This window comes from Ambystoma mexicanum, chromosome 14, assembly GCF_040938575.1.
Source record: "Ambystoma mexicanum isolate Mex_15411 chromosome 14, UKY_AmexF1_1, whole genome shotgun sequence".
Taxonomy (NCBI): domain Eukaryota; kingdom Metazoa; phylum Chordata; class Amphibia; order Caudata; family Ambystomatidae; genus Ambystoma; species Ambystoma mexicanum.
In genome coordinates, this window is record NC_090940.1 from 478,856,670 (window position 1) to 478,872,676 (window position 16,007).

General features: G+C 43.2%; 1 protein-coding gene across 1 annotated transcript in view; it reads right to left on the reverse strand.

Moving 5' to 3' along the window:
- Positions 1-16,007, reverse strand: part of AK7 (adenylate kinase 7) — a 1,456,966-nt gene that overhangs the window by 149,171 nt on the left and 1,291,788 nt on the right. Inside the window, exon 16 of the mRNA XM_069637722.1 lies at positions 6,654-6,874. Within this exon, the coding sequence (XP_069493823.1) occupies positions 6,654-6,874 (221 nt within the window). The remainder of the gene's footprint in view (positions 1-6,653; positions 6,875-16,007) is intronic.

The window sequence follows — 16,007 nt, forward strand, 5'->3', positions numbered from 1 at the left end:
AATAATGAAATGCCGTGCTGAAGGACTGGTGGGTTTTGAGCAAAACGTCATAGCCAAGGTTAATGAAAACTGCAGTCACTTTGGCAAAGTATGTTCATGCCTTAACTTGGTTACATGAAAAACATCAACAGTTTGACATAAGGAGCTTTAAACTATTCCCGTTGTGTTTCAGGTCAAATAGGTCCATTTTCCTGGGAACTCGTTTGGGCTGCGCCAAGGTCATGCAGAATGTGGCACTGTCAACTGCAGCACTGATGGATCTTTGGTGGTCCTGTGGGTCCAAAGCCTATGCCCAGCTTCCACCTGACTGGAGTGAGGTGGGAATATGGCACATCAAAATGAGCAAGGAGAAATAATGTGGAGAAGGAAAAGAGAAAGCAACTACTTCTCCAGGAAGAGTTCAGACAACCTGGCTGCTATCCTGGATGAGTCTGTTCTCTTCGGCTGCAACATGTTTTACTTTGTTGCTACTTCCCGGAGTGCAGGCTGCAGCCAATTCTAAGTGGCTTCTGCTGACACGCTATGCGCTATTGCAACTTTGCAACTGGCTAATTCAACTGGGATAGGGTTAAACACAATAAAAGAAGATATGAGGGCTTTGAGTTTGGTAGCCCTTCAAAATCATTTAGTTTTGGACCTCGTAACAGCCATTGAAGGAGGTGTGTGCGCTAGATGTGGGTCGTACTGCAATTCCTGATGGTGAGGTCTCTAATGGAACTTTAATTGCAGCTATACAAGAGATAAGGACACCCCAGGGAAAGACGACAAGCAAGGTCAATGGAGTGCAAGCAAAAGACTGGTTGAACAGAGTATTCGCTTTGGTGCCCACCTGGCTTTCTGGATTGTTTGGAGTGAGTTTCCCAGTGCGTGTGCTGCTTCACATAACCTTCTGCGTTGTTAAGAACATTTTTAAAGTATTTAATAAGCAAAAAGGACATTTGATGTTACCCTTGAGTGTTGATAAAAACAATATTGAAATGAAAAGCAGGAAGAAAATAATTGGGGAAAATGAAGTGGAGGATCCTGATGGATGGGTCTTTATACAACCTGCTGATGTTGAAAATTATAATCAATACTGGATCCAATGCCTAAAAGATGGGACAGGATGTGCCTGGGTTGGGGAAGATCTGAACAGCTGGGAGGAGACTGTGGAGACATGACACAGTTAGAAAAAATATGGATCCATAAAGATGAAGATGTTAAAAAAGAACGAGAGGCTCAAAAAGATGTAGTTATTAATGAATTAATAAAAGGGGGAATAATGTAATAAAAGTGCAAGTTCAGCGCAGTATGAAGGGAAATGGGACTCTTTCTGATATCTGTAAAATTAAAAGCTTAATAAAACAAATCCATCAATCCTGGGGCACAGGTAAGTTTAATCAAACTTAGTGGTAGAATAAAACGCAGTAAATAGGCCCCAAAAGCTTGCTTCTGCTTTCAAAGTGTGCAAGCATTTTGTTTGCGGCAAAGGCCGCTGCAGCTGGTTCATTCATACAGCGCATGAGATCCCAGGCCAATGTTAAGAGAAGCATACAGTGGTAGTTATTTTTCAAGGTCAACTGATTAGAGCTCACAAGGTCCACCAGTGAAAGATGAATATATGACCATTTCATAATTCAAAATCATTTATGAAATGTGATTTTCTAGTGCGGCCGACAAGAACCATGGCAGTTTCAAATCGTCCGCTAAGTTTTCCCTGTGAAAAGTGTTACACTGTTCTCAATATGCAACATTTATGCAGCAGTATATCCGTGGTTCAAAGCTCTGATGGTGTCATGATGGGTAGCCGTTCACATGAGAATAATAAAGAGATGACCAGGGCAGAATAACAAAGTTCTGCTGGTCGTCTCAAATGTTTCAATCACATAATATTGTGCTCTGGGAATTGGGGGTGGATTGTGACATCACAACAATGTAAGTGATGGCGGTGTGGGAAGGTTCATGGACCCAATGATCAATTGCAATTTATGTATTCCTATATGGCTCCAAAATGCGAGGTCCAATCATTTTTGTGTGATGAGATTTGTTTTATGTTGCACAAACGCAAATGCTAAATATTTTGCTTTCTATAAAAGTTTTCATTTTAAGGGCGGTTCTTTGACAGCGCCTTTTCATGCAGTTCTGTTCCGTGTTCTGTTTGAATATGCTGTCCCAGATGCATCTGGGGCCCTGAATAAAAATGCGTTGCTTCTTGCAACGGCGTACACTGTTTTTTGACTACTTTTGTAATTTGGTTGTGAGTTCTATGAGGCGACCCCCGATTCAAGTGGGTGGGAACAGTACAAAATCCAGATGCCCTGAAAGGCTGTATAGCCCATGCTGGACTAATCTACAAAATACCCCACATTGGGGTGAAAGTGATCCAAAATTCAGATGGCCTGAGAATATCACATGCTGGGCTTAGCAACATGCACCCCCCACCCATGAGGGGGTAGGAGCAATACAAATTACAGACAGCCTGAGAGGCCGAATAGCCCACGCCAGGCAGAGCCAAAAGATACCCCATGAGGGGGTGAGAGCGATATGAAATCCAGGTAGCCTGAGAGGCCAAATAACCAACACTTGGCTAAGCAACAAGATACCTCAAAAGGGAGTGAGTGATCCAGAACCCAGATGGCCTGGAAGGCCGAATAGCCCACGATGGGCTGAGTTACCAGATACTCCAAGAGGGGGTGAAGGCCAAAAGAAGCCCAGATGGTCTGAGACACCGGATAGCACACGCAGGGCTGAGAAAGCACGAGTCCCAGGCAGGGATGAGAACAGTGCCAAGCCGAGACAGGCTGATGAGCCAGAAGGCCCATGCCAGGCTAAGAGATACAATAACACATGAGAGACTAGCACACCCTAGAGCAGAGGTCTTCACACAGGAGGGCATTCTTCCCGGGGGGAGCAGGACATCAGCCTGAAATATCCACAAAAATAAATAAAAAGGGAGCATATCCCATCCCAAGATGGCCCCCACCACACATGCTGAATTTGATGGGGGCAGGCCTAAGGTCAGTGGGAATGGCTGACCCAGGAAATAGACACACTGGAGGAGCGCTCTCTGCCCCTTTCCAGAGAGCACGCTTCCAGGGTGTTTGAATCCAGTTGCAGTAATGAAACAGGACCGGGATTATACGAGGCAAGTAGGGGTACCTGGGGTTGTTTTAGGAGTGGGTGGGGGAGCCCAAAGTTTTTTTTTGGTGCCCTGGGACTAGGCAGGGTGGGGGAGCCTCGGGACTATACAGGGAGTGGGTAGGAGGAGTGGGGCAGTGGGAAGCCTTGGGAATGTGCTTGGATCGGGTGGGAGAGACCAGGGATTCTGTTGGGAGTGGGGTGGGGGAGGCCAGAAACTGTGGTGGGAGCGGGGTGGGGGGACCCCAGAGACTGTGGTGGGGTGGCAATAGCCCAGGGACTATGCTAGAAGTGTAATGAGGCAGCCCAGAGACTGTGATGGGAGCAGGTGGGGGAGCCCAGGGACTATACTGGGAGCGTGGTGCAGCAATGGCACGCAAGAGTTCATAGCTATTTAAACCTACTGTCCATTTGGCATTTTGGGGGGACCAAGCTTGCCCACATTTTGCTCACGGGGGGCCCAGCCCAAACATGTTTGACGACCACTGCCCTAGAGGGGTGAACAAGAACCAGATTCTAATGAAAAGTCTAGAACATGTTGTACTAGACAAGTAGTCGGCTTACAGGAACAGTCAGTCCAATTGAGGATCAAACTCTTTGAACTGACAACAGTATTTGTTTGGGTTCGGAGTCATCTTTTTGGGAAAGAGAGAAAGGATAAAAGACTTATTTGAACTGTATCAGCAGGCTGAGGCCTGCAAGAGAAATAGAGAATCAAAGACACAATTGGGTGGGGTCCAGGAACCTGTCACCACAAGCTAAGAATAGGGGGAAGTAATGCTTTCCTAGGTTAAGTTTATGTTTCCTTTGTTATTAGCATTAGGGTTAGATACTAGGTGAATATTAGGCTCAGACAGAGGACTGAGTTTTTATAAGACATCCTGACGAGCACTAGTTGTTTAATTATCTTGAAGCTTAGGGAAAACCATCATCAAAATTAGGTGAGGCATTCTTTCCTTTAACCTGTTAAGTGCTGAGGACAAGTATGCTCGTCCTATTTGCATAGATATGCACAATAGCCAATAAATTAAGGGGTTAATAAAACTCCTACGTCTGATTGGTCACACCATCCTGACTCCAATTGACCCCTAGCACCACAAATTGCTAAGAAACCTGTACCTGGCAGGTCCGCTCACTTATCTACCTTATTCAATCTCTCTCTCAACTGTTTTTTTCCCAGCGTGTTACAAAACCGCCAGAACCACCTCTCCTACCCTACCGCTATAAAATACTCAAGAAGGTTAACTTCAACTGCACAGTCAACTATCTCGATGTGACTTCACTTGCTGAGCCCCTCTAATCTGGATTCCAGTTCAAACACTTCACTGAGACTGCTCTCAAACACATTAAGAATTCTCTTACTACTGTTGCCTCCCCACTTTTTCCAACCTTTTTTATCTGAATGCTACATTTGACACTGTGGATCAGCCCTCCATCTGTCAAACTCTTTCCCTCTTTGGCTTCAATGAAACAGTACTGAACTGGATGCCCTCTTATCTATGACCAGTCATTTTCCATCTCATGGGACTCCAGCACCTCCACCTAACAGCCCTCCCATTGGGCATTCCTCAAGGATCTGCCCTAGGTCCACTTCTCTTCACATAATAAACCTTTTCCCCTCAGCAAGCACATTTTTTCCTTTGGCTTTAGCAATCACCTCTTTGCTGACAATAAGGAGATATTCTCCTTCCCCTCCTTTTGCCCTGCAAATCTCTGAGCATGTAACCAAATGCCTAAAAGCCATCTGCCCCTCGATCACTGTATAGTTCTCTTATGTTCAACACTTCAAAGTCAGAGTTCATCTTTTCACCTGCCTCAAACGCCAACCCTATTCCTTGATCAGAGCTTCATCAATCACAGTCAGGATATTGGAGAGGTAAAGCAAGGACATTACGCCCATTAAACCTTATCGAGGTGGGGGTAGGAACATGTATGTTTATTCACCTCTGTTCTCTGAATCACTCAGGGAACACTGCAGAGGCTCCTGAAATGGCTGGTTCCCTGTTCTCTGTGTCTTGGTTCTATTGGAAGGGGTCTTGTGGTCGCTGATGCAGAGGTCACTTGTCAGTGTCATGATTAAGGTCTGCCTAGTTAGCGGTTCCATGCTCTGGTGAGATGGTTCCTGGAACTAGACAGGAGGACAACCCTGGCATGATTTAGAATAAACCACCATGGTGTTGATGAACTCAGATGACTCCCAAGGAAACAATGCAGGGGAAGATCAGTGATGGAACCTCATGGCCGAAAGAAAAAAGCTGGTTCTCTGGGGCCCGACTGCATGCTGGAGAACTGCAACTGCAGAGGGAGTCCTCTAGTTTCACAAGTTGAGGCTCCACGGAGTCCAAAGTACGAACTCAGGATGGCAATCGATGCAGCGAGGTAGCCCATGAGAAAGCTGGTAAGCCCATAGGATGGTTCCAGGACACTTCTAAAGGCTTCCAAGGGCAGGATCCTCAAGCAGGGATCGAGAGTGGTTGTTACCACCGGTCCAGGAGTCGAAGAACAAAGGCATTCTGGAGATAAGCAAAGGAGCAGGGCTTCACCAGCATGATTTAAGAAGACAATGTGGATCGCTGCAATGATGAGTTCTGGGTCTTCAGTGAGATGTTCCTCTTTGGAGGGGTCTTGGCTCCAATCATGATCTGAAGAATGGCTGCAGGAGTCCCTGTTTTATCCAGGATTCAAATTGGATTTCCATAAAGCCCACCAATGGTAAGGCGCTGCAACAATCAAACTGGCTGGTGCTGTCCAATCATGGCCAACCTCCTGCCACCCCATCTGCCCAGCAACAGACACACTTTGGCCAAGATGTGACCTGGGACCAGGCAGTCCCAGCTCCCACATCCAACCACAAACAGACTGTCGCTTTGGCCAGGAAAGCTGAGGCTTTGCCTGGTAAAGGGCTTACCATATATGGCAAATCTGGTCCCGAGCGAGCATGAAGACAGCCAAAAGACAAGATTGCCAAAGGATAGGCAAAAATCTCACGGCACAGCCATTTTAGAGTATATGCCACAATAAAAGTAATTAAGTGGTAAAATGCAAAAGTGCATGCAAGCATTAAAAGAAAAACACAGTAGCAAAGTATCTGCTGCCCCCAGCCATCTTGGACACATCATGCAAGTAACCATAAAGTGGCAAAAGAAACAAAGTTATAGGGACACAACGTATCCCTACTGTACCTCACTGTAAGATGATGTGCACAGTTTAAAACAAACAGGGACTTTCTCAATGAAGAACAGAGTTCCCATGCATTGATAGCCATAGGCACTGATCAGTGACTCAAAAACAGATGAGCTTAGCAAGGCAAGTGAAATCAATAGGCCTGACTTGCCTCCAAAAGTCAACACAGGTTCAAAACAACAGCAAAAAGTTGGGGGGGGTTTGATAGATGTCTGCCTGCCATCCCCACAGCAGAAGGAAGAAACCTGTACCCTGGAATATTTGAAATTGAAGCTGTACAAAAATAGTTCTTACCATTTCCTGACTTCAAGCCAAAATAAATATATCTGAATATGCATAAGTGAGGGACATACCCACTCTTCCCAATGTGCAAGCTTTTCTGCTGTTTCTTCAGCCTCCTTTCTCTCATATTCTGCCTTTAATCTTGCTTCTTGTGTCAAGTGATCCTCTGCTGCCTTTTGTTCTTGTTTAGTCATTTCTTCAGGTGTCAAGCCATAGTTCCGTGGTTCCCCAACAGATTGGACAATCTGTTTTAGCACCGTTCTGTATTGGGCATCGTCGTCTGTTTCTACATCTGTATCAGGATGAAAAAAAAGACAATTCAACAAACAGCAGATCGGACAGAACCGTAACCACAAAATAAATCCCTTTAAGTGCATTGGAAAAACGTAATTGTGTTGTTTGGGCAACACTATTTGATAAAAACCACAATTAAATATTCTTTTCTAATGTCATTCTAATGTCATTTGGAGAACACCCTTTCCTCTTCGGTTATTTGACTTACTATGGTGCGATGGAAGACCACCCCATCTTGCCTTGTAGTCGGCAGATTACTAAGGTCCGGGCTGGTCTGGCGACAACCTGATGCGACTCCAAGAGGGTGCATGGAGTGGTTTCCTGCAGGCTCACCATCCCCAACAAGATGTGATATTTTACCCTGAAGAGTGCTTGTGGGCCTATTAACAGGGACCTTGAGGACCATCCTTCCGATTCTCTCAAAATGTGCTATCAAAATGCTCTAAGTCCCTCACAGTATGGGTACAGGACAGCAAATCTCTGATCCTAACTAATCGGGAGAAAGACTCACCATACCTAGAATCTCTAAACATCAATTGTAAATGCCCCATGTTGAACAAAACATATGCAAAGCCTGTGAAAGAAAGGGCATAACGTCACAAAAGTACTTGTTCGATGTGGGTGGGTCAGGAAAAGGTGGCCCAATTGGTCAGGTACAAATGCCCTCCTACAGTCAGGGTATACTGTCAGCTGGCGAGCATGTTCAGTAGTACTTCCAAGGCGGCGCTGATGTGATGGCACCATATAAAATAAAACAGCTAACCAAACAGATAAGATGAAATTGTCAATTGGCAACGACAGAGGTTCAACTGAAAGCATTCAACAACCGTTGATGACCAACCCATCCTGAACTAGGGTACAAACCTCTAACTAGCTTGATAAATTAACAGCGCTGACACATAGGCAGCAAAAACACAAGCAGCACAATAGAGGCTGGAAAAGTAAATTCTTAGTGAAGCCATATGGAGTGGAATTCACAGTGAGGGTGACAGAGGACGTGCTCCTCACCAATTGTTGTAGGAGCAGAGAAAATACTACCTAAGTTAGGTTTGTGGCTTTGCAAGAGGTAATATTAGATATTTGAGTTCTGGCCCAAGGGTACCAAACTGGCCCCATGTCCAGGAAAAGACCTGCCAAATTGCATGGGGCCAATCCAGCCCCGTGTGCAGGACAGACCTGCCAAAGGTGAATGTTGAACCTCAGATCGTGTAGAGACCAGATAAGGGAATGTTGAACTACAGATAATGGAGAGATGTGTCAAAGTGAATCCTGAAACCCAAGGTTGGGTTGAGACCTGCCAAAGTAAATGGTGAACCGACCAAGACCTGATCAAGAATAGATAACCATTGAGGTCTCATTGAGGACCGCATAAGTGAACCCTGAAAGCAAGATTTTAGCAAGACCCACAAACAAGAATCCGGAGGTCTGGGAGGAAGCCCCATATAGAATATAATGGTCTGGAAGAGTCCATTCTGGTGGAGTATCAGGGATTAAAGATACATTCAACTATTCAGTGGGAGACGCTGAAAGTCCAAGCTAGAAGGCAAAGGCAGAGCGTGACAAGCAGGCTGAGAAGTAAGGGACCTGCGATTGGTCTGAAAAGACAAAGTGAAAGGCACTCGAAGGAATTTGTTTCACATTATTGGTGTACACTCAAGGGTGATTTGGGACAAACATGAGTAACAAGACACTAGGTGTGTAAATTACCTTGGTAAAGCCATTACCAGGGAATGCAATAATCGTTACCTGATACATTAAAGTATTGAATTGTGACAAGCCAACAAGATATACTCACTGTGATTTTTTTCGTTTTTCTTTCCCTCTGTTCCTCTCTCCCTTCACCTTCCCTGACTTTCTCCCGCCCACTATTATATATAACTTGTATGAATCAAAATGTCAAAATGTGCTATTTGGGATATATATTGTTTTATGGTTCTTTGTTCTTATGTGTTTTTTTTATTACTATTATTTCTTTGTGTTATAACTAATATAATCAGCCCAGCCTTGAGATGGACCTAGCAAAGGTCAAACTACGTGTTAGCAATTGGAAATTTGGGAACTTTCTGACATTTGGGCACTTGAACTTTGAAAAGCCACTTGTGGGATCTCCCAATAAACATGTTATTGAACTGCAACAAAGACCGCTTTTTTCTTTTTTGGAATCTATGGGTTGTAATCTGTGCTCCAGATAAGATTTGGATGTCGGTGTATTTTACTCCATATTTTTTAAAGTTGGGAGTAAAATGATTTTTAGGGAGTAAAAATGTAAGTCCAATTCCCAATGGGAGAATTTTATAAGCAAGTAAACATATGTGTTACCAGGAAAACGGAAATGTTTTTATAATAATTATTTCTTTGCACCTAGTTATTCATGCACATTAATAGATACATGTTTGTTTCTTCCGATCAAGTAGTTATAATAGCAGTAACACGGCCGTAATTAACAAAACACAAGCGTGTTTCTCTAAAGATCCGATTGAACACAGGCGTTTTCATTGTAACACAAAAGTGTTGCTCCAAGCATCAAGAAACGATGGTGGTCCTGGCAAACTTGATGACACATCAATTCCAGAGCTGGAGTCAACGACTCACAGTAAAGAAATTCTTTCAGTGGCAGCAGGAATCCAGATCCATAATAACGTTCTGGCTGCAACATCATTAGCTTTGATCCCTTTCATCAAACTCATTGAATCACTAAATGAGTCTGTTAAGGGTCAAAATGCCCTACTACACAATTTGACAAACAAAATGACTTCACTAGAAGAAAACAATACAAGATTGACATCAAGAGTTGAAAGAGAAGCGGATATCTCTTTACAATGGCGATCTGGCTGCAAAAGACCACATAGATAAAAACGATCAAATGGAAGCCATTTTAGAAATGATTAAGTGGTGTCGTCACTCACTACCCCACAGTATAGGTGATCCGGAAGGCCCACACAGAGAGAGAGTGCGGCCTCCCCCAGGAAGAACTACCCCTGTCCCAAAGCAATGTGTAAATCAAGGTGAGGCAATCACCACCTCGACGTCAAATGTGGACACTTTAAATGGCTTTGATACATCGCAGCCTAGAAAAACAAACACCGACTCTTCCAGTCCTACAGATTCTTAACAAAATTCCATCTTAGAACAACAAGCTGGTGCCTCTCTTCCCACTATATCTCTTGGTAGCACTAATACAGCTAAAAAAAATAACAACCTACCTGAAGCTGCGATGGTGGAAGCAAATACGCCAAATCATGTGCTTGCGCCGACGGCAAAAGGAAAGGGACCCTCCTTTGACATCTTCACTGGGGCAGCCAAACTGTTTGTTCCCTCGATTAACTCCGAAACAAATGATAGATCCACAAAAATCCAGGAGAAAAACCGAAAAATAAACAAGCAACATATGCCAATAAGTGCTGCTAGAAACAAAACCAAACAGTTTGTGAGAAACCTTTCAACACCTCAAAAGCTGGGGCTCTTTGCACGCAAACAAACAAATATGCAATTAGAGGATCCTGCAAGTGCTCCCACAAGAAAACGGGCATCGCATGAACTTTCAAAAACTAATGTGGTAGGACCGTCTAATCCAAATAAAAGGCAAAGAATTGAATCGGGTTCTGGATCAAAGATTTCTGATAAGAGTGTCACTGACTTATGCGATCTATCAACCTATTCAGTTTACTCAGAGGAGTGGCCGCAGTCTCATCAACTTAATGCAGGGTCTTGTCCTGCTCCAAGATCTGCTATAGAGCAGAGAAAATTGTTTGATGACCAAAGAGTGAAGGGCGCAGACTCAAATAAGCCCAGGTTGAGAGCTTACACACACAGGACTCCAATGTTGGTGTTCAACAACAACCAAAACTGACCACCTTAAAGTTAAATCCTAGGATGACGAAGGCACAATGGCAAAAACAAAAGAATTCACAAGAACCGAGGCCTGACAACCCAGTACGCAAACAAAAATCCTGGAAAATAAGACTCGAAAATATTTTCTCTGATGAAAACGAAGTGAATCTAAACCGGCATAATGTGATCCGCCCCTTGCATACCTTTCCTTCTCTGAGAACGATAACCACCAACGATATAGCCATTGTCGAATATATCAATGAAGATTCTCTCGACATGGTCTATTTGCACATCACATCTTAAGCAGTGGAAAATACCCTTTTAGCAGCAAAAGAGGAGCTGATGTTATATGGCTTGGACATGAACAATGCAAAAAAAACCAAAGAGAAGGAAATGGAAAAGTAATGCGGGTGAACAAAGGGCAAACGCAAGAACATTGTTGAGAAGCCTTAAAGAAACACTTCCACATTAAAGAAAGTTCGGCAGAAAGTCGAAATACTCTCCCGAAAGCCACTATCCAAAACCATGCAAATAGATCTTAGCTATCGCAATTCAAAAAGGAGGAGGAAAATGGTGTGATATCATGGAATACCAGAGGGTTCCAGCATCTGTTCCAGAAGTTTGACATCTCGCTGGAAAACAACATTGCGGTGTGTTTGCAGGAAACATGGCTTCGGGAGGTGCCAATAAGAGATGGCTATTCTATCACGTTAAATCCAGCGGGGAAAAATCATTACGGCCGACCCTTCTCTGGTCTTCTGACGATGATAAATAATTCCTCGGGTTGGGAGATCATTAAATCGTTCTCTCCAAATTTGTTCGTTCTAGGAACACTTATTACAAACAACAGAAGACCTAACTCGACATTTAAACATTTACTATTACTTAATATATATTGGAATACAGCCATGATTTCGTCGTCCAAGTTCATTCAATCAATAACAGACTTGATCGATGATAATATGGAGTCGTTGGCAGATTTACAGGTGATTATCTGCGGGGACTTTAACTTCTCCTGGTTCGATGAAAATCTGAAAATAAAAAAAACATATGAACCATCCTCATTCAATCTGCCGAGGTTTCCAATTCCAGTCAGCTATGACTGCAAGAAACCGTTTCATGCTTAATGGGCAAACAAAGGGAGACTGCCCGCCAAATTACACATGGAGGCGTGATGTTTCAGAAAGAACAATTGATTACTTTTGGGCCTCAAACACCTTGCAAAATGAGATCACACAGTTGACGGTTCGGAAATCATCAAGTAGCGATCATTTCCCACTTGAATTGTCCTTAAAGGCACACTTAACAAGAAATGTTGAATTGTTCAATCAAGCATTAGAAGCGAATCAAAGAGGAAATAGATTAAAAATAAACACCAAACAACTGAAGGCCTTAAATGAAATGATAACCTCTGAGGAGATAGCACCAGATGAGAAAATAAACTACTCGGCGCTGTTGGCAGAATATCAGACCAACTATAAACATCCAAAGTTTTGTTCTTACACAAACACACACGACTTCAGTCCATTAGTGTCCTCTAAAATAAAACAACTACAACGAGACCTGCGAAAACTAAAAAAAGAGATGGGTCAAAAAAAATGGGTGCTAATGAAACAGCTTAAGGCAAAATATCGAAATTGGCTGAAAAGCTTTAAAATAATGAGAGACCAAGAACGAGGAGAACGTATTCTGAAGCTGATGATCTGTCATCAAACAAAGGACATCTGGAACATTATAAATAACAAACAAATATCCCAGCAGGCAAAGATCCATCATGGCATCTGTAAGGCAACTTGGAAACAACACTTTTCCAAAGTTTTTGGAAGTTCTGTAACCCAGCTGAATGAGAAAACGCCGGTATTTAGTCAGAATTGGGATGTCATCGAATCCAGAGCAGATATTTCTATAGCAATCAGAAAACTAAAAAACTCCCATTTAGCCAGACCCGATGGCCTTTCCAACATCACATTAAAAGCAAACAATGAGCTTTGGACCACCTTTATATACCATCTACTTCATATAATAGCAACGATCAAGAGGGTACCGCAAATCATGGAACACAGCCATCATAATACCCATCTTCAAAAAGGGGAGCCGTGTTGATCCGGCCAATTATCGACCAATTGCCCTTTTAGACATTCTGGGGAAGATCTTCGCATCCTTTTTGCAGCAGAAGCTATCCAAGTGGGCGATTAGCTCTGGTCACTGACATTCGTCAGACAGGTTTTACCAAAGGAGTCGGAACAGAAGTGAACCTGACGATACTAAACCTGCTGAAATTAAAAGCCTTACACCGGGCGAAAAACCTTTTCATTGCTTTCATCGACATGAAACAAGCATTCGACTCCCTAAACAGAACAAAATTGTGGCAAAAATTGTCGAGGTGGTCCTGTCCGCCTGAATTACTGCAGCCCATTATGGCGTTATATGAAGAGACATCAATCAGGGTGCGAATTAATGAAGCCGGCGAGCTCACTGAGAAGATATATACCAACAAAGGAGTCAAGCAGGGCTGCCCCTTAGCCGCCCTGTTATTTAAACTTTTCATATCTGACGTATCTGAAGCCTTCTCTCAGACTCGATGCTTTCCCCCTAAGATTGATAACAATAATATCAGTTGGACTATATATGCAGACGATATTGTCCTAATTGATGAAACACCAATTGGGCTGCAGAGATCCTTATCTGCACTGGAGAGGTACCTGAGTGACAATTCACTGCAAATAAATGTGGAGAAAACAAAGATAATGATAATTGGGCACTCATCTAAAAGACTGATGAAGAATTTTAGATAGAATCTTGAGGCTGTGCGGATCGAACTTACACCCTGTATACGATATCTAGGTATCATGTTTAATACTTCAATCAGAGAACACGACTGGATTTGTGACCTCAAACAACGCATGCTGACTTTTGCGCTGCAAGGAGCCAAACTCCACGCTGAATATGGCAAATTCTCACTAAAACCGGTGGTAACCTTTTATTCACAAAAGGTAGTGCCCTCAATCACGTTTGAAGCAGAGGCGGGCTGGAATCTAGATTACCGGCTTTGGCCCACCCTTGAAGGCATTATCTGGAGACGTATCCTTAAATTAGCAAAGAGTGTATCAATGATTGCTATAAGATATGAACTTGGGCTTGAATCGATGCACAATATAGTCATATGGAAATCGTTAGCCATGTCACTGAAGGTCCAGGCACCAGCATATCATATTTTTACGAATATGGTTCAACAACAGCACTGTAGTATAATGCTAAACTGGTCCAGTGGTTTAATAAAAGTTCTTGAGTCAGCAGAGATAAAGTGGGAGACACTTATAGAAACACCACAGATGGCTAAAAAGAAACTAAGGAAGTGGAATTGGATCCAGAACTTAGAACAAAGAAACTGCCTAACCTCGTCAATTGATTTGGGCCCGGTAACAAACTGTTTAGATTGTCTGCCCAGATATTTACAAAAATTTCCATCGAGGAAACATCGAAACCAATTCATGAGATTACGTCTGAACACATATAAAACCAAGGAGATTCTTTGGAGAGGAAGAGCGAACAATATTGAGAACAATCTTTGCAGGTTCTGTGGACGTGCGGTGGAACCAATCAAACATCTGATCACTGAGTGCCTCAAAATCACACAACAACGAACACGATATCTTGAAGCCTTTGCCCCAGCTGATGAAGATATGAACAACTGGTGGTTTGGGATACTCTCAGGAACAAACGTGTCTTTCACATGTGCAGTTTGTGATTTTGTAGACAACATGCTAAGTGAGGACCTACCTCAATAAATTAAGGAATCAACCGTTCATTTGACAAATAATCGATTAATCACAAAAACATAATTTTGGACAGTCGTGTTTGTGATACACATACTTGATGTGATGAATGTTTTAAAGAGTAACCTGGCTAACAGAAAAGCTGAATAGATGAGATGTAAAAAAATAAATAATAATAATAGTAGTTAATTCGTATGATACTTCGTGCACTACTGGTCCAAACATATCCATGCAGCAGTGAGGTGAAAACAGGGGCACATGGTTCTGCATGACTTTTTTTATTTTTTGTTGGGTGTATTTTTACACCCTATTTTTATTTTTTGGGAGTATATGCCTATTTTTAGGGAGTAAAAGTGGCCGATACAGCCCCTTATCTGTAGGGCTGGTTGGCATACAAAACTACTCTAACTGCTAGTTCACACCACCGATTGAACCTAATAATAAACCACTGGGATTTATGAAACTTTGAGGACTAGCGCCAACAGTAGGTGCCACATCATTTTAGTTCCCTAAGCACAGCGGAACCCAGCATACCCCACCATTTTTTCTCATACAGTTCTACATGTACCCCATGTTGAAGGTTCCCTGCCTGGAACTTTGTGTAGTGACCACAAGCCAGGTGACTCAGGGAGCTAGATACCTAGCCAAGCCAGTTAGACAAAAATACATTCAACAAAATGAACCAGATCCAGGATATAGCATTATGGACAAAATACCCAGTCAGGTCACTTAACATCAGAAAATCTGTCTCAGTGTCCATACATGGAAATTGCAGAGGCAATCCACCCTAATGTGGACTATATCTCCCACGATACCCTTTCCTCTCAATGGGAAAACCGGAATGGGGCTGGGAAATTAAATCATCCCTTCTAGGATGGGGAGGCCAAAGGAAAACCTTTCAAGGACAGGAAGGCCCTTGGGGAAACCTACAAATTCCTAGAGCACCCCTAACACATTTGCCTTCCCACCAGCAGTATAGCAGGATATCCTCCACAAAAGCAGCTTGTTCAGCCTCTCCATGCACACAGACTTTCAAAATGTCATCCAGGGCTCCTATAGGTTTAGCCAGCCATTTCAGTCTCATTCTGACCATCAGGAAGTTAGAGATCCTAGCCAATGCCAACCCTCACAAGCTTTAGGCTCCCATCTGCAGACCATCAGCCTTTATTCCAATTGGGGCGGGGTATGCTACTATATAAGCCAGGCAGCCCAGTCTAGTGTGGTGGCAGACAGGAGCAGATGGCTCCTGTTTGGGGAAGTTTGGAGAGGGAAGACTGCTGGATACGAGAGGTGTTAGGCAGAAACCTGTGCAGTTCCCTCTGGGACCACTGCAAAAGATTTAAGACTACAGGTGGTTGGCAGTAAACCCAATTGGTAGCAGTCTGTACCACTCAGATTTACCTGTTAGCTGTGGCTGAGCAGTCAGGCTTCTCTCAAGAAGAGTTAGGCAGTATACAGAGTATTCACAATAGGTCAATGGAACACAGTAGAACAAGCAAACAATTACCAGAGCTTGGTGTAAAA